Below are 25243 nucleotides of genomic sequence, written 5' to 3'. Positions count from 1 at the left end.
TAAATATGAAATCCGGAACACCAAAAACCAACAAGAAAAATCTGCAGTGAAAGCATTCTCGAAAGTTGACCGCGGTACGCACTTTTTGCCCGACCAAGAAAAGGGTAATGCTTCTTATGCTTCCCACTTGCAGCCACTTACAATTCCATCAAATATTAACCAAGGGCGTGAGGCAACCGGCCTTTTTTGCCCTTTTGACCAGGCTGGTTGCTCGGTTGGCACCCCACGGGGCGTCGGTTAATTTTCTGCTACATTAAGGAAGGGTGGCGAAGGGGTTGCTCGGAATACGATAGCTTAAACAAGATATTATAAAATGTAAACGGTTTTATTTATTTTATGAGCCTTTTGTTTTGGAAATTATATTTGTTATAGGTTAGGGAAGGTGTGTGTCTTGTATTGAGCATCTGACATTTTTGATCGATTTCTTAAAAAGAAATCGGAGCGCAACATAGTAACAATTTTAAAACAAACCTTGGAAATGATATGCAGAAATAGATACATACTTTAATACTAACCAAACTATTTGTTCCGATAAATTTAATTGTTATTAAATCATGTAACCCAGCATGTTAATAATATTGTACAAAAACATGGAAAATAACTTATTTATCAGCTTATCCCTTTAAATTAAGACAAAATTCTTAGCATTTCTCAATACAAGGGTGTTCTAATAATAATATGTGGCATAATTTTCTATTTTGCCCTCTTTTTAAGTAAATTAAGCACCTAAATATCCATGAGGTCATATCAATGTAATAAAATAAACCATCATAAACTAAATCAGACAATCTATACCAGCTATTAAAACTAATCCTACACCATAGAGATAATAGAAGTCACGCCTCGCACAATCCCGCGATATGGCCAGTAATCCGCGGGGGCTCTCCACCGCGGCATATTGGCTTATTCGGCCGGCCCCACCGTGACTAACCTTGTTTGTGGATTTGGAATGAAATTAACGCATTTGGTACCGTGGTAACCAATGTGGTACGAATAAATCTGGTCATTATTCAATTTAATTTTTGTATAGTATTTGTGTTTGAGAGGGCGTACCTGGGAAGACTGACTGGTGGCCGCCCGGTAGGTCGGCCCAGATACCGCTGGGGAGACAGTGTGGAAGCGGATCTGCGTCAGCTTCAAGCCGATAATTGGCAGGAAATGGCGCAGGATCGGGAAAAGTGGTGTGCTCTCGTTTCGGAGGCCAAGATCCTATTTGGGTCGCTGAGCCGTAATAGAGTTTGTATAGTATAAAGGTATATTAAAAAATCCTTTTTTTGTTTTGACAGATGTTAATAGATAAAACGTTTATTTTGATGCTGCAAAAAAACACAATTTAGAAATGCCTACATACAATTTTTTGTAGGTATATTTATATACCACCAATAACCCTAAAATAGTAGTTTATGCAACAGTGATATAATAAGGGTTCTTAAAATTCAAGGGTCGAAGTTACAAAACGAGACGTAGTCGAGTTTTGTAAAAAAAAGACCCGAGAATTTTAAGAACCAATTATGAGCTGTTGCATACATTACTTTTTCTATGACAGCTGCAGCAAAAAAAAAAAAAAAAGTCGAGTTTTGTAAAAAAAGACCCGAGAATTTTAAGAACCAATTATGAGCTGTTGCATACATTACTTTTTCTATGACAGCTGCAGCAAAAAAAAAAGAGAGTTATTATTAAAAACAAGAGTTATTATTAAAAAAAAAGAGTTATTATTAAAAAAAAGAGTTATTATTAAAAAAAAAGAGTTATTATTTAAAAAAAAAATGAGTTATTATTTAAAAAAAAAAAGAGTTATTATTGTAAATGAAAACATACCTCTTTCAATCAAGATGATCGGAACTTGTATCTTTAAAAAAAATAAAGCAGTTGTATTATACTCATAAGATGACTGCTAGCAGTCATCTTATGAGCCTATAGACAAAGCATTCAAATGACATTGCTTTAGATATCACTGTCAGTCATTTAATTGACACATTTAAGTGCTGGAGTAGAAAAAAATGTAAGTTGGTGAATCAACGTTTTACTTTTAACGCGTCGTTGCCATGGTTACGGTTGGTTGTCTAGGGGAAAAATAACTCTTAAAAGCCTCATTTTAAGATATAACTAAATGTAGCAAACATGCTTGAACAACGAATAACAACATAAAAATTATGATCCACCCAGGTACAAATACAATGTAGGTATGTAATTTTATATTCTTTTCTATACTACATTACATTACCCATACCCATAGGTATGTAGTTAGTAATGTATAAAGTTTGATTTCATTTAACTAGTTTATTTATTTCTTAATACAATGTCCAAAGATAATTTACAATCATATACCAAACTTGTTCGAGAGATCGGCTAACTTTATATTTCGTCAACCTTACCTAATGTTAACATAATTAAATTTATATTTCCGTTACCCCTTCTATCTATTATTTCTACTAACATGTACTTAAACTTACTTCAGGATCCTAACATGTTAACAGCATTGAGACTTGACACATCACACCACAAGCACAGCTCACCACAGCGTTTATGCTCGGTCATTCATACAACTATTAGACCGAGCCCTTAACACCCGGCCAACAATGTCCAATTTGCCGGAGGCGGGCCGGCAATCATTCAGCATTGTGTTGGTAAACTATGCTGTTGGCAAACTGTCTTCACTAGTCTTTTGGGTACAAAACTAGCATACCTTGACACTAAAATTGTAGGTACACAGTACTGCTATAAATCATTCTTATTCTTATAATAAAAACGCATACGAACTCCCATATGTTTCCACTGTGTATACATAAATGTGCATTGTAAAAGAATAAATTTACCTAGGGTGTCTTAGTGGGTGTAAAAACGTAAATGTATCAAAACACAGACCACCTAATTCTACCGTATGCGTGGCAGAGGGGGTAGCGCGACTATGATACTTATGTCTTAAGAAACTTAAGTGTGTACTCGTAATATCAGCTGTGGCTTTAGTCTCTGAAGGGCTACCGCGAAAACCGTTTTTCGCAAATTTCGGGATCTTTCTCTGTCACGAGTCAAGAGAAAGATCCCCGCAATTTGCGAAAAACGGTTTTTCGGTAGCCCCTCTGAAGTTTTTATATCCAGTTTCCGCTCAACCCGTGGCCTCACGTCCATTCCTACGCTTTCTTGCCTATGATATCTATTATACATTATTTTTATCAACTCCTTAACTACTAACCAATCGTTTCCACATTTCAACAAAGTAGTTGATTGGGCTAGTCCAATCCCCTATTCGTTTCATTGCTGCAATACACACTTTACAAAGTTAAACATGGAAACTCATCCAGAGGTATGCATTTTATTTTGTTACAAAAGTGTTAAATTATACACTTTTAATCCTTATGGCCTCTACAATCGCCACCGATAGTCGCATGTTATTTGCTATACATTACGGCATTTTATCGATCGATTGAATTCATTGGTCCTACTTAGCCGGCTATTATCTATAATCGCATTCCATCCATAACAATCTTTATTGTAGCCTTACACACACACACACCCACACACGCACACACACCATTTTTTTCTTCCTTTGAATTGCTTAATTTCTCTAACTATTATAGCCTGACCAGTAATATATGATAATTGTCAACAGGGCGCTGTTATTCTCATGTATAGGGTGACAATTCAGTGTAGTATGAAAAAATTAGTTCCAGTGAAATTCCGCAACATGGCGCACCCTCAATAGATCCTGGTTCACCTATACATTCATTACCTATTAGATTAGTATTTATTTACTTAACCGTCAACTTACGAATTACGAATGCGCGGCGCACCACGTGTGACAGGCACAGCCTAGTGTGGGGCCACAGGACATTATTAATTGTTAATAAGGTTTTTTCTTTTAAATAAATATTATTCTTATTCTTATTTATTACAACCTTTTTAGAGCCATTAAAAATAGTTTTATAATCCATATTTAGTACTCGCTAAACACCTTGTAATTTAACGCACCGAACACATTACTCACCCAAACACATCCGCCGTACCGACAATTAATTATATCCGCGCAAAAAACGACAAAAAATCTCGCAATAATTTATTCATACAAAATACTGGGGCATGAAATTAGCTGTTTGTTTTTTTCTTGTTCTAAAAAACGTGGGTGACATTTTTTGTTGTAATCCCACGCGGGGATTAATCAATTGGTTACGATAGAAAACAATTCTTAATTAACATTCTAAAAAGGTTTTGTTCTGTTGGAAGTTATGCTGATTATAATGATTATAGTGTAGCCGTGAAAAAATGTTTATAAACTGTCACTGCAACAAATCATCTATCAAGATCATAGAGAAAAAAATACATAGAGTGCTCACTCCATACATCAGTTCAGACTATTAATTTCAGTGTCTACATCTAGCATAGAGTAGCGGAACTATCAGTACTGCTACTTGACAATAGATGTAGCACCGACCGGAAAGTCTTATCTCAACAGCATAAGACTTTCCGGTCGGTGGCTACATCTATTGTCAAGTAGCAGTACTGATAGTTCCGCTACTTGATGCTAGATGCTAATAGTCTTTTTGGTACTAAAACTGATGTATGGAGTGAGCACTCTATGTATTTTTTCTCTATGATCAAGATCAAGAATTCAAGATGCTGTGGCCAATGATGATGATATTTTTATTATGATTATAATGGCACAGTTCGACTTGTACATGACAGATCGTGACATTGCGGTCATAGGGTTTTGTTGCACGTAATATCACTAGAGATTGTAGCTATTCGAAAAGCATTAAGATAGTTGAAGTACCTATTCGCGTGACAATTTGTGTAAAATTACGGCTAATGCCATAAGATTAGTTATTGCCTGTGAATAAGAAACTCAGTTTGTCTGAGAACCGAGTTTTAACAACCAGAAAGTAAAGCATATTTTTATTCAAAATCTAGTTTCCCGTGCGTCACACCACACACACTCATAATATGTAACACTAAAACGTGACGACCAGGAAAATACCATTAGGAAGATTAGTTTAATATCCCAGGGTGTAAAGTTATAACGCCTCTTAGTAGGTACTTTTAAAATGTAAATGTATTATTTTATATTAAATATATTTGCTACATAATTTAAAAAGCGCTCACAGTGGCACAGACGTAGATATGACCGATTTAGGCGGCCAAAAGTCGATTTTGCAAAAATCAACATATTGATAAAAAAATACCACGTGGAGGTAGTCTATAGACCCAGGCATATTATATGACCCTCCCCACTCCTTATCATCAAACCTGAACCGCATAACAGGCAGTCGAACTCTGACTATCGCTCAGCGCGCAAGTTTCTGTTCTCGACGCTCCAAAATATTGCAAGTTTTCCCAAGTGTTTAATTGGTTTTTCTGACGTTTTCATAAAGTTTTTTTGATGGATTCCAGTTATTCAGGTAAGAATTTATATATCTCAATAATTTTATATTACAGTTTTGACATTTATCATATATTTTGAGCTCGTTAAATATGACCCTTCACAAAATGTTGTTTTTTCATAGATTTTGATTTTCAATGGTATTTTTGTTATACTTCAGGGTGCGTCCCTGTCTTGTATTGTATATGCCTGAACAGATTACTTAGTCGTCTTTATGGTGTCTCAGAAATTAGCCGCCAAGTGGTCACATTCCGGACAATCAAAACAAACATAAACATAACTTTCATTGCTCGTAACGATAATGGCACGCAAATCTGTTGAACCTCCCCGACGTCACCTTACATGCCCATCAAACTATCACACCAACCAATAACCAGCACCGTACTTGGTTCATTCTAACATACGTAATAGCTTTACGTTAAGAGGGGGCAAGAAATCAGAAGGAAATACAAGATACGGCTGGCCACCCGAAAATTACGACGGAAGATATAACCGTCGCGCCTGTTTTTACGTTTTACAACTGAACGATCATGTACAACTGAATATAAATGAAAATTAGATACATTTTGTATTTAAATTATTGGATTTTATAAGATAATCTTGTCTTGTGTGGGTAATAAGTACAGTATTCTTTTATGTAATGCAAATAAGTATTTTGTATATCACATTTGTTTTATACATAAACTAATTTTTAACAAGCAGATAAGTCTGCAAGCGACATTATGCACTAAAAAAAGGAAAAATTTCAAAACAAGAAAGTATGAAATTTTTTGTAGGTACTCGTAATTACTAGCCCCCGGACTTTTGTCGCAATGACGTCACAATAGGGTAGTCTGGGGAGTTAATGGAGCGGTGTTAATTAATACGCCTTTGTTAATTAAATTAAAAAATCAGGCATCCACGGTATAAATTACCTATAAGTTAATTGTCAATTGATTGTTGATACATCGATATCGACGTTGTTCTTTCGTTAACTGACTCTCCGTAACAGATCAAGAGTTTTTTTAAATGACTCGCGGTTAGGCTTCTATCAGAACATATCCACTTCAAAAAGGAAAGCTTCTATCCACCTCGATGGGATGTTATTGGTGCATATTTGAAAAGTATGTTATCAAAGCAGGATTTATAAAGGTTGCTTGGATTTATTTGTATTGACTTATATGTAATTTATATCGTGAATGCCTGATTATTAAATTTTAATGAACACAGCCGTATTAATTAACACCGTTCCATTTACTCCCCAAACTACCCTATTGTGACGTCATTGCGACAAAAGTCCGCGATCTGGTAATTACATTTTGTTGTTGGTTGCTCCAAGGTGTATACGTAGTTGTCTATGCGTCCGATTTCGTCCTAAACGACATATTGCCACCCGCTTCCCGTGTCTAATCTCTCCAAAGGGGTGTTACAAAGTAAACATTAAAAAAGCGCGTCTAATTTGACTAATGCGTGTTTTGGGGCACGCGACCTGCGATTAGTCGCGCGACTAGTCGTAGTTTGACACGTCTGACAGCTGAGGAGAAAATTGCCTTGAAATGACAGTTGTTACGAAAGTCTGGTGAAGTGGGGGACACTATGATTGTGGAATTCAAACACAACACCGTGAAATTGTTGTATAGTGCTCTAGAGAGCAAATGTTAAGTTACTGCTAGAAGTAGGTACTTAATTTTTTTGGTTTATAATCCAGATGATTGAATTTCTCTTCAGTTTTTTTTTAATATTTTTGGACTATGACTCAAGTTTAAGAGAGGGAAAACATTCGGCAATAAGAAAATTTGGTATGGAGATAGTGTGAGGTCCGGGGAAGGACATAGGTTAATTTTTATCGATCATTATCATCGTTCCACAGAGACGAAGTAGCGCGCTAAGAAGCTAGTCTTTAATACTTATGTCACTGACTGTACTTATATACCGACTAGGCTCCCAACATTTCCGCCATACTGTTTTTATTTACCAACCTAAATAAAAAAAATCTCAACAAAAACTATTAAAATTTCTTCACCTGTCATAATGTAAAACTTACCTCACTTAACGCCCACACTAATTCAGGTTTGATTCACGAGGGGAGGGTCGGGCAACACGGACTAATAATCAGGAATCACAACTAGTCAAAAGAGCATCAATAAAGAGGGGTCGCGTAATGGAACACGCATAAATTAGCCCGTTTTCCCCTACGCTACGATATTGCGATCTTGAAAGTCATCAACTAATGTGAAAAAGGCGGCAAATTTAAAAATTGTAGGCGCGAAGGGATATCGTCCCATAGAAAATTTTAATTTCGCGCCTTCTTCTACTGACAAGATCTGCTTGACCAGCTATAATGTACTTACAAAAGAAAAGAACAGGAAAATACAGTCTCGACCTTACACTTTTTAAACCATAAGAAAGAGGATAATTTTTGCAATTTCAGTGTCAAAAATGTAATCCACCCAAAAAAAATGTACCTACGAAAAGTTACTAAATTTACAAATATTATAATCTATACATATAATAAAGCTGAAGAGGGTCGAAAGTCTGTACATGGAAGATATTCGAAAAAAAGTTGGTTGGGGATACTTAGAATCGATAACAGAACACGTTCCAACAGTTTTTAGAATTTTTGTCTGTTTGTCTGTTTGTCTGTTTATCTGTTTATTTGACCGCGCATCACGTGAAAACGGCTGAACGGATTTTGATGCAAACTTTACTAATCTGTCAAGAAACTCCCTGGCCCTATTTTAGGCTAGAAAAATTCAACCCCTAAAAGGGGGGGGGTGGCCACTACACTCAATTAAGTTATGTTTGCACCTGAATCTTATGGCGCTAACTTAATAAAGTTGTGTAAACTTTTTTTTTGTGTAGGTATGTACTTTGTAAAAAAACAACATTTTTCTTAGTCAATGTCAAACGTCTTTGCAAATACATATTAAATCACATTTATAGACGGGTCTATCGCGGGTTTATTGACAATAATTAACATTATGGGAAGTGGGTGGTTTAAAATATGATGTCTACCCCAAACTTTTTCATACACTTTTCGTCGGGTAGTTGCACAAATCTCTGTTTTGACATTTTGTTGGGACATCAGTTAGCCGCAACCATGACCAGTGAAACCTGTGTCGAAACGTCGGTAAATAAAGGTAATAAAATAAATTTCGAGATAGGCCCGTCTATAAATGTGAGTTAATATGTGTTCGAAACGCGAAAGTTTTTATATTTTAAATAGGTATTAAGTCTTTGTAAATGTCAAACAATTTGGGACTTGCATTTTAAACGCGTTACCATACCTTTCCGAAAAAAACGAATTTTTCGCGAAATTCTCGCAACGTATTGAGGTTACAAGGTAGCACGGTCTCAGGAATCTGAGGAAGAATCGGAGACGTTCACGCAGTGCGAAGAGTGGTTGACCGCTCAGCGGATTCGCACGACAGACGCGCTCGACGGTAAGTACTGTGGTGCATCAGCGGATACTGGAGAGCCCAGCACACACATTAACCTACATTAATACTATTGTTCTGTGTTTAAGCACTGACAGCCTGGACGCTTCGGCCTTCCGCCCTACGCGGAGCTCGGTCTTCGGCCTTCGCACTTAGACACTTATACTATTGTTCTGTGATTAAGCACTGACATCCAGGACGCTTCGGGCCTTCGGCCCTACGAGGAGCTCGGCCTTCGGCTTTCGCATTAGATATCCACACCAAAATTCAACCATTGCGGCGGTGTCCCTGACATACCTCTCTCAATTTTTTCTATCAAAAAAATTCGCGCTCGCTACGCTCGCGTTTTTAACTTTTAAAGTTAAGCCTACTTTGATAAAGGTGGCATTCTGGGCACCCTACCGAGCGACTACTACTACGACGGACACTTCGGGCCTTCGGCCCTAAGCGGAGCTCGGCCTTCGGCTTTCGCAATTAGACACTGATACCATTGTTCTGTGATTAAGCACTGACATCCTGGACGCTTCGGGCCTTCGGCCCTACATGGAGCTCGGCCTTCGGCTTTCGCATTAGATATCCACACCAAAATTTCACGTAAACCACTGCGGCTATGTCCATGACATAGCCTTTCTAATTTTTTTTTCTATAAAAAAAAAATTCGCGCTCGCTACGCTCGCGTTTTTAATACGATTTTAAGGGTTAAGCCCACTTTGATAAAGGTGGCATCTGGGCACCCTACCGAGCGACTACTACTACGACTTAAGCATTGACATTCTGGACGCTTCGGGCCTTCGACCCTACATGAAGCTCGGCCTTCAGCTTTCGCATTAGATATCCACACCAAAATTTCACGTAAACCACTGCGGCTATGTTCCTGATCCTGACATAGCCTCTCTATTTTTTTTTCTATCAAAAAAAATTCGCGCTCGCTACGCTCGCGTTTTTAATACGATTTTAAAGGTTAAGTCTAATTTGATAAAGGTGGCATTCTGGCCACCCTACCGAGCGACTACTACTACGACTTAAGCACTGACATCCTGGACGCTTCGGGCCTTTGGCCCTACGCGGAGCTCGGCCTTCGGCCTTCGCATTTAGACACTGATACTATTGTTCTGTGCTTAAGCACTGACAGCCTGGACGCTTCGGGCCTTCGGCCCTACATGGAGCTCGGCCCTACATGGAGCTCGGCCTTCGGCTTTCGCATTAGATATCCACACCAACGTTTCACGTAAACCATTGCGGCTGTGTCCCTGACAACATTTCTCTCATCTCTCATTTTTTTTTTTATCAAAAAAAAATTCGCGCTCGCTACGCTCGCGTTTTTTAACTTTTAAAGTTAAGCCTGCTTTGATAAAGGTGGCATTCTGGGCACCCTACCAAGCGACTACAACTTAGGCCAATTTATAATTAAACATTTTTTTACACTCTTAAAAGTAATCCCCGGTACATACATATATGTAGATATTTAGTTGTGCATAGATAAACAACTGTAAATAAAGTGTAAATACTCGGCCTCAAGTTTTTGATATCTATAATATTCTCCTTTCCTCTAATCTTACTTCTAACTAATATAATATTAGACCTAAATTCGAAAGTTTGTTAAGAAGTATGGATTTCTATGTGTATAATTCTTAATTTTTCATGCTCAGAATGATTTGACTGGAGGACAGAATTGGATGATATTTGCCATGGACATGATTTGGATAGGTACAGTCAAGAACGTGAAAATACAAAAGTAGTACTGTATTGTCCGTTATACATCTACTATAACTCTGTGTCGTTTAAATCACGTCTAATATTGGAATAAGGGCGAAAAAAAACTATTGGTTTTGGAGTGTAGTTTTGTTTAGTGGTAAGTACCTACCTATTAATTGTAAAATATTTTATCTGGACTTCAGTCCCCTAATCGTATCCATCTGTCAACTTTACTTCAAGTTCCGCCTCCAGGGGAAAGATAAATTAGGGATGAATTAGCTTACTGACACAGACCGAATTCCACGCGGGCGGAGCCGCGGGCACAGCTAGTTTATAATACGTATAATGTAACAAAGTATAGAGAAATAATGCCTTAACTTCACTTAAATCTTATGAAACACAAGAAACAAGCTCATTTTGCAAAATAAGCGCCAAAAAGCCAAATAAACCACTAATAGAGGCTGTACAGAAAGCAACACTCCATTTACTTAAAGCATTTAGTAGGTACCTACAGGAAAATATTGTCCCAACCATACTTAAACCTTTTAAATTACAAAAAAAAACGAGCTCATTACGCAAAACAAGTGACAAAAGGCCAAAACGCTAGTAATGGGGGCTGTTGTGAATGTTGTAAATGTTGTAATGTAGGCAAGGTGCGCAAAAGTTGGATGTTGTTACAAACACCGGGCGACGCGACGGCGAGTCGAACATTAAAACCGACCAGTATAAGGACTCGTGTAGGTATTTTGATCGATTGGAAAAATTCGGGAGAATATCTGAGCGGGTGAAGATTGAATTTTTTTCTTAATCAATTGTGACACTTATGGCAAATAAAATAATCCACTTTTCCAGCTAAACATGTACAATGAAGTACCTACATATTGTGTATAATTATGTTATGTAGTTATAATTTCTGAATAATACGTTCAACTTAACATTTAATAACAATGAAAACATTTAACTATGTATGCATATTTCTAAAATAGGTTAGAGTATGTTGTTAGAAAACATTTAATATTTAATTAAACAAAACAAAACAGACAATCGGAGGTATGTCAAACTTTTTTAATGGAGAAGAAGATTCACTAAAATACATTATTAAAATATTTGTTCGCCATCAGAAAAACTTGTTAAGCCTCCGATTTCACAATACAATGGTTTGCCTGACGTCCAACTTTCCTACATTGTGAACACTTCACCCAATTTCAAGGGCCATTTCGCCCCACACCCCCCGCTCATTTTAAAACAAAACCAAGACCCCGGCACAGCTGTCACGTAAAGTAAGTAGCCAATGATGTATTGTTTATTATCTTTAATGCGATCATTTTTTATAAAGTGCATTAAGGCTTGCGGTTTGGTTGAGTGTACTTACTTTCAGTTAAATGGGACTTACGTGAAGTAACGTGTCATAATTGGTTCAGTTAACAAGACTTTTTCGGTGTTAATATTACACGTATTATAATAAAAAAAAGTATAATAAGTTTTTGTCAAAAATTTCATTTTATACAAAGCTTTTATCGCTGCACTGTACCTAATTTTCTTTCAACGGGCAACTAATACTCATCCAAAGAATAAAATAACAAACCCAAAAAAAAATACCTCCTCTGTCCATCATCGGATCAGCCCTATGGTATTATAATATTGCATCGTCACCCGACTTACATGTATAGTTAATCGAATAATGGGAAGTGGATCTAATGTAGCTTACAAGATTTGACCCAAAAAAAAACATATATTACAAACAAACAAACATTGCAAGTTAAGTAAAAGCTTGTAAAAAGGTTTATCAATGATAACGTTTTGACTTCTTCTGACAAATCCCTCAACTATGTAAGTGTGTATAAGGAGTCTAATCACAAGCAGTTATTAAAAGAAGTCGAATCGGCCCCTTGAACCGGCGCCATATTGTCTGCGACCACAGCGCCCGTTCCGGTCGATCGGCTGAATTAATTTCTTTGTCTCTAATCGTTCTTTGTGACCACTCACTATTACTTTCACATCCCCCTATCTCCTCTACCTTCCCTTTAAATCTTCAATTTTATTACCAACAAAATAAGGTTGTTATTTCGAAATAAATGCTTAGGTGAATACGTCTTTTGAAAACGGGAAGCGGGAAAATTAAAAGAGCATTGGGCGGGTCGTCGCCCGATTACGATTAAAGGAAGCTAACCGTTTATTTCAAATTTGGAACAGTTAGGTAAATTTAAAACGTTTTTTATGTTTTCAAGAAGTTACTTGAGCGTTGGGCGCCATTTCGACGTTTCACTGTAATTATCGTTTTTATGGCGACGCGATGGTGTAACTTCAAATGCGTTTTTGTAATCTTGGTAAGTTTTATTGTAGGTACAATAATTAGGTTTGTTAGTTTTTTTATCATGAAGATCTAGGTTACAGGATATGAAATTACCTTACTTATCTATATTATGATAATTTGATAAATTCACAATCCTTGAACGACGGCAAATTAATCTACGAACAATATTTGTATAAATCCTATGTAACAGGCGTGCAAAATTTTAACTTTATCGAACTGGATAAAACGATGTTTAGCCGCATCCCACTATTCCCCATCGTTCGCGAGTTCCTCAATATCGACGGTGAACATTTCAAATGTCGTAAGGGACATACGACAACATGTCCCTTATGACGTTTGAAATTTCTACCGTCGATATATTTCCTTGCCTCAAGACGATTATAGATACCAAAAAAATGATGTTGTTTCAATTTATCTCTGTTTCAACTCACCTCGGCCTCGGTCTCTCATACTTATGTATGTATATTTTTTCTCCTGGTTATGTTTTAATCCATAATTACATTTATATTAAAATTGTTGTTTATTATGTACAATAATAGGTACCTAATTAACAGGGTCTACATCTGAATCCCTAAATCTTTTCTCCTATCTTTACATTCCCTTATATTGTTTGTAATAATGATCAGTTGTCCTAACACTAAAAACCCTAATTTTGGTTTTCCTAATTATTGATTACTTATCCTAATGTTATTATTGTTATTAAGCATATTTTCTTTTTTGCGAGGGTCGCAGTTCTAACCCTAACCTAACCCACTTTTGTGGCAGCAAGTTCTAAAACCTAACCATTTTTCAGAACCTTACATTATGGAAAATAATCGTTATGACAATTGATCGTTAGGGCATGTGCCCATTAGGACAAACCAGTTAGGGCAAGTGACTTTAGGACAAACGTTGTTAGGGATACAGAATGACACCCTAATTAACAATATTGTTTATATGTAATCTCAATTAACATTCATTCTTCAGATGGCGACCAAATGAATTAGCATCCAGTTACACATCTAATTATGAATTACTGATAATAATAATGTTTCCTCAATAATAACCGCCGTATCGCTAAATTCACATTATTCACAAATCACTCGTATCGCTGCAAGTGGCGAATAAAACAATTAATTTATTGACAAAGATAATTATTTCAACAGGACCGACTGACATCTAATTACTAAAATGTTGTTGCATGTATTATTGTTTACATTGACAATTATGTAGTATTCCATTCAAAAGTAAATTTATAATTTATTGTAAAAGAAGGTGCTCGTACAGTTAAAGAGCCTTTTTGTCACCGTGAGGTACAAAAATGACATTTCCGTTACACAATGGAAATTTCAATATTTTTATTTTTATAACATATGTACTAACTTTAGGGTTTGTGTGTGTGACACTCACAAAATATATTCAATTATAAAAACACCGACATGCACTTTATTACATGAATAAATCATATAGATATTGCTGGTTTCCATAAACACCAAAATTAAAAAAACAAGACAAATAGGATTTTTTTTAAATAAATTACTATTGTGAATCAAATATGCAATCAATTTATAGGCCTAACAGTATTTTGTAATAAAGTATATTAAATAAATTTACTAAAAAGAACATAGGATTTGGTTTACACACTATTAATAATTATAAATGATTTTAGATATGTATTTATTTATATGTATAACGATTGCCGCAAGGCTCTTGCTTGCGTCCTCAAGTTTTAACAAATATTTACCCGCAATATTTGGATCAGTTAAATGTAGCATTATCGATTTCATAGGAATGTAAATAAGTACTAAATCTTTTATTGCTTTTGGAATAACTGACATGTATACATTTACACCTCTACCACGTTTTCATATCCCCTAATCCAGAAAACGACTGACTAAATAACTAACCAATTGTCATAATAAAAACATCCATACCTCAATCCAATTGCCACACGCTTCCAACCAATAATAAAAGAAATACGGTTTTGATACTTATGATATCGATATAGAGGTTTATACTTCTTTGACTTACAGGAAAAGCTGTATATTACAACTTCATACAATCTAATTTATCGTAGACGAGTCTATTCCACAAAGTCATGCGTCATCCACAAAATATACTAATTTCGTGGGTAACACCTCAGCTCGCCGACAAAGGTTCGATAAAAAGGTCGATAAAATCTCCGGCGTAGGATCGCCGCACGCGCAGCGGGCGGTGCGATAACTTACACCGAGGATTACCCTCGTTAGGCTCTTCGCACCTTTCCAGTATTTTTTATTATAAAACTTATACATTATTCGAACGAGATCGGATTTTTCGGGAATACGGATTGTGGACAGTTTAAATTCGAATACGGATTGTGTTAAATACGTTATTTATGTCTAGGATAAGTGAGTTTTGTGTCGGTTGATTGTGGTTTGCTAAAGATAAAATGTGGCTGTAAGTTTAATAGATGTATCTAAAAATCAATCCATTCCATAATACTAAAAAAGAATGCGTTTGGTTGAAATTGAAATATTTGTGTTAACGTGTAGACATTTCTAAAATATGTAATAACTGTAATAAATAAATAGGTTTATACTTATGAAAGGATTATACCCCAATTGTGAAACAGATAATAATATATGTCAGTAAAATAACACAGTAGGAGGTAGAGGCTTAATATTATGAAACAAAAATAGAATGATTTTTTTATATTAGTTATAAAAAAATGTGAGTATACATACTTTATATACTTATACAAATCCCAAGTAAACAATCATCTTACTTACTTTGTATAATTTGGTCGGGGTAGTTAGGTTTCAACACCAACAGTAATTTCATGAAAATTCTATTTTTTTATTTAGATAATTCCATGTCCCTTAATTATAGAATCATTCCTACACCTACCTACCTATAATTTTATTTTTCATTTCATCCTATATGAATTAAAGTCACTCACTTCATATTCCAATGATTCAGTACAAGCAAATGAAGTAAAATGCAATAAAAACATTATTTACCCCTTTACCATTTGTAATTAAGTTATTAATAACTAAAGTATTTCTCATTAATAATTGCAAAAAGTTGTGTCTGCGCTTGTAATGAATTTAATTATATAAACTGGTTTTGAGACTTAACCAGTAGCATTTGTGTAATAATGGAATTGCTGGGTTAAATAATAAATATTGTTCTAAAAAACTAAGCAATTATTATACCTTCGGTGTGCCATCTTCAACCAAAAGGGTACTTATTGTAAGTTTTCAATAAGGCGCTATTTCCATATAGCTTTAACATGAAATCACCCTTATCAACAACCGACAATGTGGCACCTTTTGGTTGTAAACGTCACATATTATTTAAATACAATACAATTACAGTTTTACGATGTACCAATAAAGTATAAATGCTGTTTTTTTATAGTTTTAATCATGACTAATTACATAACCATAATATACTTGGTCAACCAGATCTTGACAGTAGAAAAAGGCGGCAAATTTGAAAAATGTAGGCGCGAAGGGATATCGTCCCATAGAAAATTTGAATTTCGCGCCTTTTTTTACTGACAAGATTTGGTTGACCAGCTATATTTCAATTATGATTGATAACTACTTAGAATACTTAGATGCTTTGTACCTACTACCACTACTATAAATACTTAGGTATATGTATTTTCTAGAAACCTAAGCAATTATTATATGTATTAATTACACAGTTTTATGAGGTACTTACCTGTAATATGTAAATACTGACTAACAATTATTAGGCCCTAACTAATACGTAATACTATATTGTTTTATGACTTATAAAAATATTGATAATAATGTTATTTATGAGTTCTAGACGTTTACTGCTATTATTCTGAAAATATGAATATGTATTTAGATACATACCTATACGCAATTTTATTATGTCTAGTAAAAATTCTACTGTTAAATATACAATACTATCCTATTTACCTAATCACATGCCTACCTGAATTACATGTCTGTGCAACGAGCATTAAAAATATAATAGGTAGGTAATTAATCAAAACTAATTATACTTACGTAGATGCGCTTTTAGATTTTTTATAAATATGTATAATATTATATCAAAATCATATATCTCTAAAATGCAACGCCTGCTGTTTCCGTCGGCATGCGCTGCGATGAAAATTATTCGTATTATTATTAAGGTTCAAATCCTGGTATTTCATTTATGTTTATTACAAATATGTATTCCTGAATTATGGATGTTTTCTATGAACATATATAAATATTTATATATAACTATATGTATATGTATTGTGTATATTTATCGTTATCCACACTCCCACCACAACTCAAGCCTTATTGAGCTTACTCGTAGGTACTGTGGGACTAGGTCGATCAGTATAAAATTGTATGTACTATAATATTTATTTATTTATTCAAATGTTTTAAATAATAAGAGTACATAATACTTACTTTACTTTTAGTTTAAAGTTTAATATTAAACTACGACCTCATTTGTCACTTAATTATTATAATTTTAACCCCAGTTCTTGTTACAAAGTGATTACATTCGTGTAATTATATTGCACGAGCAATGATTTGTAAAAGTGTCTTGATGACATTTACTAAAACGCACATGGTTGCAACTTGCAACATCACACCACAGTGTATAAAGTAACAGTGGACCGGTCGAAGTAATGTATTGTTTTATAGACTGTGATCACACTTTATGCAGATAAATTCTCGTACTTATGTGCTAATAATTGACTAATTTAAATACCATATACCTAATGGGACATACTTTTCGCATATGCACTATAATTATTGCAGATGTACTATAATTATTTCAAGAATGTGGATCATATAGAGTTAAAATATGACTGTTAATTATATGCCTTGTGACACAATTGAGAAAAAAATTACAAAGAAATTATATTCAGTAAATGTTAGGGATGACGCACGCTAGACCGGGCCGTGCCCGGGCCGAGGCGATCGACATGTCATTTTCTATGACGGCTGATCGGTGATCACGTGGTGCTTTCCATAGGAAACGAAGCGCCGGAAACTCCGGACGGCCCCCGCCCGGTCTAGCGTGGGTCATCCTTAATGTGTTAAGTATTTAAATAAAATAACTAAAACAACTTTCCTTAATTACGATTACGCTTTACTTATTACCGAAATATTGGCAGATCTTTTCAGGTAAGTATAAATAATACATAATATGGTATGTTAGCTTATTAAAAAATCAGTGATCATAAAATTGTATTAAAAAATTATAAGTATGTATAACCTAAATACATTAAAATAGTTTTCTTTTAGCTTTTAACTTGAAATGCACTGGCGGTCCCTCGGGTGTCTTACATTCAAGTGAGGGTGTGATTGTATTGCGATTTGGGACTCGCGAGCTAGTCAAAGTTTTTAATATAATATAATGTATAAAAGAAAGAAGACAAAAGAATATTTGTGACATACATATGTAAACTAGTTCACAATAAAAACTCAAATGTAGGTACGTATAAGTATATTATTTTAGCTTACAACTGGATATATTTTTAAACAAAACAATTACCTAAACAATTAGCGCTCGCTTGTGGTTTTCATTACTTTAGCATACTTACTCAAAATGTTGACAGTGAATTGACATTTTTTCAGTGTTCCTTGTTCATAATTTCGTAAGATTTGTCATAAGATTTTTGTGCATGAAAAGCTAACATTTAAACAAACAACAAGATACCTACATTGTAAGTACATATAATATAGGCACTTCAAAATGTATTCTCAATAGTTTTACTTACTTAATTCGGAACCAACTTAACACAAATACCATCTATTAGCCACCATCCACCAAACCATCAAACCATCTGCCAAATCCTACACCGGAACATGCGACTCAACCGAAAATCTCCCTGTCGCCGAAATTATTTTTAGCTTGTAAGATTTTTATTATTGTATGTATGTTAGTTTGTAAGGTATGTATCTATGGGCCTTAGTTGCCTGACATTAAATGATATTTGATTTGATTAGCTTTAATTCCTTTAAAATAGGTATATTAATTTTAAACTGTGTAACATGTGTACCTATGTTATTTCATTATTAGCCACACGCCCCAAATTAGGTAGGTACTCAATAAAAATATATCTCGACTACACTTAAAATTAAAAAGTAAATAGGTAGAGTACCTTTAATATACAGTATTTTATACTACTCAATTGTATAACGATAATTAAGTACCTACTGCTGACAGTCAGTTGTGTAAGGGAAATGTTACATTAAATTTCATGTATTGCAACGAAAAGAAAACGGCTCTTTAACAAGAACATAAGTAGTAGGTACCTACTTGAACGATCGTTATTATGGGTATCATGTTCGCTCCGCCGGGACCTATTTGTGAGGGACGGCCTTCTTCTACCAAATATTACACTCATAACCATTATTAGATATAGTCAGTAGGTAACATACTCATTGTAAAATAAAACAATTAAAACGGATTATATCGCGTATATTCCGAATAATCCGTTTCCGATATAATCAGTTTTAATAGTTTTATTTCATGAGTAACTATCGCGGTAACCGAAGACAATATTATACTCATTGTACTGAAAAAAAAATGATTTAGTCATATTTAATTATTTATGTATATAATAATAAACGGGGAAGAAAGTTAGGTCAACGCCTACGAGAGAAAAGCGGCGACCCCAGGTCCGGCGCATTTTTAATCCAGCGTATCTCGCTAGCGGTACAAAGAGGTAACGCCAGCAGCGTACTAGGTACATTCAGCCGGGTACCTATGGCCTAAATGCATACAATACCATTAATTTTTATATTTACCTAAGTATATTAAGTTTGTAAATTTCTGTACCTAACGGGGAATTACGAAAATAAGAATAACTTTGCCCTAAAAAATTAAGACCGCCTATTTTCGCAAGTGTACTAGAGTTGTATTATTTTATTCTGACTAACAAGGTGGGCAATGTAAAGTATGTATTTGTATTTTATTACAACGGTATCATTATTAAATAAAATTAAACATCTAAAATATTAACTTTACATTAAAGTGATCAATTATATGCCTGAATGTAAATACAGGTAGGTACCTACTTAACAAAATAAATTAGGTACCTACGAATAATTTATTTTAGAAATAATAGTTGTACATTTTCATACACCAATCTAGATATAAAATTAAAAACTACAACTAACTACAATAACAATAACTAAAATTATAAATAAAAGACTGTCTCCAGCCCTAGTAGCACGGTCGCAGTTTTATCATTTATCACCATGCCTGTCACGTTCTAACAAGTATGTTAGTGCGAAAGTGACGGGCTTAGTGATAGTGGATAAAAATGGAACCGTGCTGAGCCCGCAGCTCAGTGCCTTGCGGCAGGGTAACAAAATATGAGCATAATATGTATAATATTACCTATAAATAACTTAACATGGAGAATTAATTCAGACAGGTGCCATTTTAAAGTAATCTAATTAACCTTTACACCGAAAATAATATCAGCATTAAAGAGTATTTTAATAATAATAATTTCTAAAATCTTGAATGATACCTATGTACCTACTTAATAATTTACCTCTGATTTTAAATTCCGTTTTATATGCAAGAAATTCAAATCCTACGTACAATAAACCTACAAATCACCCATTGTTTTTTTCTTTATCAATAAATATTTTTATCATGAACTAGAACGAATATAAACTAATTATATTTATAAAGGCACCCATTCAATCAATTAGATACATGTGACCATTAAACATCAAGGTCACTCGGCGTAATATTGATAAATAATGACATGTTATATGTTATCGTGAATTTGTTTAAACTAATAGCTATCAATTGGTTTGTTTTTTGTTCTGTTTATCGTAATCGGCGTAGGATCAGTCACGCTCAAAGTTTTTTTACCAATATTTCGCTCCGATTGGTAATCGGTCGGTCAATGAAGTTCGTTTAGCTTTGCGTTTCTTTTGCAACGTCTTTCACTATTAGGCGAAACATTTTTATTGCTTACCTACTCAGGAAAACTTTTCATAAAATTATATTAAAATAGATTTCCACCTTTAAGTATAGGTATCTAAATGTATTTCAATACCCGCCTTACTAATCGTTCCCTAATAAGTAATAGCCCCCTTTATGCAACACCAGTACGGATATGATGGTCGTTCTTGTCTACGTGACAGCGTGATAAAACGGTGTCCGTCACTTTCTTTCTCACGGTGTTAAACAGTGACAGTTATTTTATCACGTGGATAAAGATGGATAAAGCTAACCATAATAGGCTGGCAGAAGGGCTAATAATATGGCCGGCTCCTTATCATTTGTCACTATGCCTGTCACGTTCTAACAAGTATGTAAGTGCGAAAGTGACGCATGACATGACAGGTGATAAAAACGCGGCCATGGTAGCGGTACAGATTATCCATGTTACAGTTAAGTGTAAAAATAATATAGGTATGGATGCAATGTGCACACATCATACTCAAAAATATGTCCCATAGCTCTTATGTCAGCGAATTAAGAACTATGGGACATATTTTTGAGTAAGTTATATGCATCCATATCTTTATACTTGAGTAATTAAGTTATAACTGTAGTCCTCTTTATTATTTTTAACCAAATTCTATTGGACCTACGGAACCTTATAAATGTGATATGAATATAACCGAAAACTTTTCTGGGTGTATTTTTTAAAGCTTTTATGTAGGTAACGTTATGGACGAGTAGGTAATGTAATAATGTATTTGTTTACCACTAGGTATAGTAGGTATCCAATTGGATATAATTCTACCACTAGGTATAGGTATCCAATTGGATTTGTTACACTGGCTATCCGATTTGATGGCAGTGCTTTGTTTATCATGTAATAAATATGCATTGATATTTGTAAATATCCAGTTGTGCTCTATTTTGGGTCTGTGTGTGAGCGTATTATTTTGAGATAATTTTTGCAAATTATTTCGGATTAATACCTAATATTTTCACTCATATAAATGAATTGAGGGAGTGTAGTTAAATATTATGATTTTAGTGAATTTTAAAGTGCGAGTCTTTTTTCCAGTGTACAGGATTTTTTGTCAAATAAATCAATGGTTTATATTTGGTTGGTTTGATATAGGTAGTATTATCACATTCACTTCACTCCTTAGAACAAGCCAAGTGTGTTCATTTTGTATTGGAAATTGGCACTTGGCGCTGAGAGCTTGTTCAAACGTTTATAGATACAATGTTTTCATCACAATCGACCAATATATTCCGACATACCTACAATATTCGTCATATTTCTTTTTTTATTGGTACCTATATGGTGCCTTATTTCTGACCTAATTTTCCTTCGCATACTTAAATCCACCAACCTTTACTACTCCCGCCATCCTCATTGCTGTCCTCGCTCGGCGGCCCGTGCGGCGCGCGCGCCGGCAGCGGGTGCGGCAGCCTCGGCCGCGTCAGGAACGGCGGCGGCACGCCGAAAAACGGCAGGAACGGCGGCCACGCCGGCCGCGGCCCGAGCCCCGCCGCCGCCGCCGCGTACAGCTGCAGCGGCGCCGGCAACCCGCCCTCTAACACCATCGTTCACACACGGAACACAACACTACAACACATGGTCCTTCGGCGCCGGCTCGCACCTCACTGCCATGGCGAGCGCTGGGCGGCGCTAACCCCACCACGCTCCCGCCTTCATATTATAGATTTATTCGAATAGGATAGACTTCGCTGCTAAACGATAATAAACCATACGCTCGGGAGTTACAGATCGATATTGAATAGCGGGCTATAAATTAAGCTGGGCATCATTGAATTTGTGACGACGTATCTATACGTAGTGATGGCTCAAACCCAACTTTATTTTAGTTGGTTTAAGGTGTATTTTTGGTTGGATGCGGTATGTAAGTAGGATTTATAGGGCTGTCGCTTCGCGAGGGATGTCATAATCTTTTTTAGCCGCATGGCGCGCTCCAGACATATAGAACCATAAATACTTATAGAAAATAAGAATCTTGCGAGCGGAATGTTCACCGCAAACTGTGAATATGTACTGGGTGATAAAAGGTTACATGTGTTTTGAGGTAAAACGCGTTTACGGTTTTTTGTTGTTGTTTGAATGTTTAGAAACGGTGACAGTAATAGGTGTTTTGAAATTGTTCACAATAATAATGCCCTGTGCTTCAAGAATGACGCGGTATTTGTATTTTAATGTAGTATTATTGCAGAAAATTTACGATACCTATATAGTTTTCTTTTCCTGGAAATAATATTACCTACGTTATGACAGTTAGAAACTACTTCTAGGTAGGTATGTTATCATCCTATTAATAGGTAATGACATTGACTTATGAGGCGCAGCTAACGGTCCGATTGTGGTCGTCTTCTCATGACATGACAGCTGACGGCGCCCACAATAGCCTTACGTAAAACTAGATTACCCCCCTCCCCCTCCCTAATGACTCACGAACAATCAATCATACAAAATTAACACGTACAAGATTATATTCCTGACATTGATGAATCATAAGCGACTGAAAGGCAATCAATTTCACAACCAATACCTTATTCCATTAAACAAAAAAGTAATAACCTAATTGACATAAATAATAATAAATATGTCAAGACGGTGGAACGAGACGTGACAGCTCTATCAGGGATCGCGCGCCGACTGCGAGCTAACCACGCCCCCTCGCGCCGGCCCGGTGCGCACGCGCGCCATTGGCTGCGGCGGGTGGGGGGTTAGGCGGGGCCTTTTTGGGGAGGGGAGGGGGGCTTAGTGTGGCATGAATTTAATTAGTACGAGCTCCTCGCATTAGGAGCGATGGGCGAAGCAATAAAAGATATAAAGGAATGAGTATAAATTAAAAGTTAAATAGGGTTTGCCGTCCCGCTCTCGCGGTAATTGTTTGACGATCTTATTAGTATCAGTTAATGTCGGTTTTTCTCGGATTTAATTAGCGGGCGTAATGAGTTGGGCGCTAAGCTTTCAGCGAGCTTTGTTTCTGTAGTTAAAGTTAACTGAAGTAACTTTACTCTATGGTTTTAGTACCTTTAATAACCAGCACTCTTAGCTAGCTTATTTAGCTGTAATGGATACCTATTTTAACACAAACAAGCGTCATTTTTTACTGCACTGCAGTTTAGGTACCTACCTACTCCTTAAATTTTAATTAGGTATTATTTCAGATTTATTATTGTACTAGATTCTGCCCGTGACTGGAATGATGATGATTTATTTAAACTAAGTATCCTATGTCCTTGCTCGGGCCTCAAACTATCTGTGTTTATTAAAGACACAGAAAATAGGCATCAATTAAAAGAACATAGGTACCTAAGGAATAAAGTGTCACGAAATGGCCTCATCTCAGCAAGTTGCTGGCTGCAGGTGTAAGGTAGTGTACACTGCAGGTACAACTTAAATAAAATAGCCCACTGGACAGTAATTTATTATAATTTATTTAGGTATATGTAGTGGTCAATTGTACCGAGATTTAAAGATTATTTATTTACAGAGCATATTCCACATTATCATACAGAGCTAGCTCCTACATTAGGGCTTGCCTGTATCGTAGGTAACCAAATCAGAAGAAAATTACACACAAATCGCGAAAATATACAATAGCCTAAAAGGTTACGTAAACAATAAAACGAAATAAAATTTAAAATGGAAACTAAAAATAAAAATAGAATTAATTAAACACTTGTTTAACTAAATAAATTTACCAACGATCAATCTCTGGGACGTTGAATATAAAACTAGATTGAGTAAGTACCTAAGTAAACAGTTGAATAATAAATAGCTTCACTTCTAAATCTAAATCAAAATCAAAATAAAACGTTTATTCTGTAAATCGGCTTAAGCTAGCTCTTTTACAAGCTCTTGGTAGCGATAAACTCTTTTCCATACTCGTAATAGTTCACCCACTATATAGTACCACTACCTATTAGTGGGTGAACAATTATGGAAAAGAGCTTATCCCACTAAGGTATCTACATGAAATAAAGAATAAAGAATAAATAATAAAAATATGGGTGCATACTGCATCTTAACTTCTGAAAAATAATGTCCCGTAAGTAGTTATTAATTCGCTGACAGACCTATGAGACATATTTTTGATTAGGATGTTATGTGCATCCATATTTTTACAGTTGACTGTACAATATCTCTTCTAATAAATTATGCTACCATTGTCCCCTTGCTGACCGGAAAGAATAACAACAATTAGAAATATTTCAACAACCCAGAATAAAATCAAAATTCAAATTCAAAATTTAAGAAGGTCTCAAGGGTTCTTTCACAGTCAATCAGATTCCATATATTAATATAAATAAACCAAAGCACCAGCTTTCCATTTGAAATGTATTCGTGGTAAACCGTAAAAAGGCGTCGAATATTTCTTATACGCCATAACAGAATAAAAGAGCATCGGCGCATTAAGGCCGGGCACGCGCGCGCCGTCCGTCCTCATTACCCGCGTACGTACCGTGAATGGCAAGCCTTTGCTTCATGCAAGAGTGTTG

At 35.5% G+C, this 25243-nt stretch overlaps 1 protein-coding gene across 1 annotated transcript in view; it reads right to left on the bottom strand.

Moving 5' to 3' along the window:
* LOC134650942 (homeobox protein unc-4-like) overlaps positions 1 to 22884 on the bottom strand; it is a 57008-nt gene extending 34124 nt beyond the window's left edge. The window contains exon 1 of the mRNA XM_063505898.1: positions 22093 to 22884. Coding sequence (XP_063361968.1) covers positions 22093 to 22306 — 214 coding nt within the window. The 5' untranslated portion in view covers positions 22307 to 22884. The remainder of the gene's footprint in view (positions 1 to 22092) is intronic.
* Between the last annotated feature and the right edge of the window lie 2359 nt (positions 22885 to 25243).

The sequence above is a fragment of the Cydia amplana genome, chromosome 9, assembly GCF_948474715.1.
Source record: "Cydia amplana chromosome 9, ilCydAmpl1.1, whole genome shotgun sequence".
Taxonomy (NCBI): Eukaryota; Metazoa; Arthropoda; class Insecta; order Lepidoptera; family Tortricidae; genus Cydia; species Cydia amplana.
This window is presented reverse-complemented; position numbering and strand designations above follow the sequence as displayed.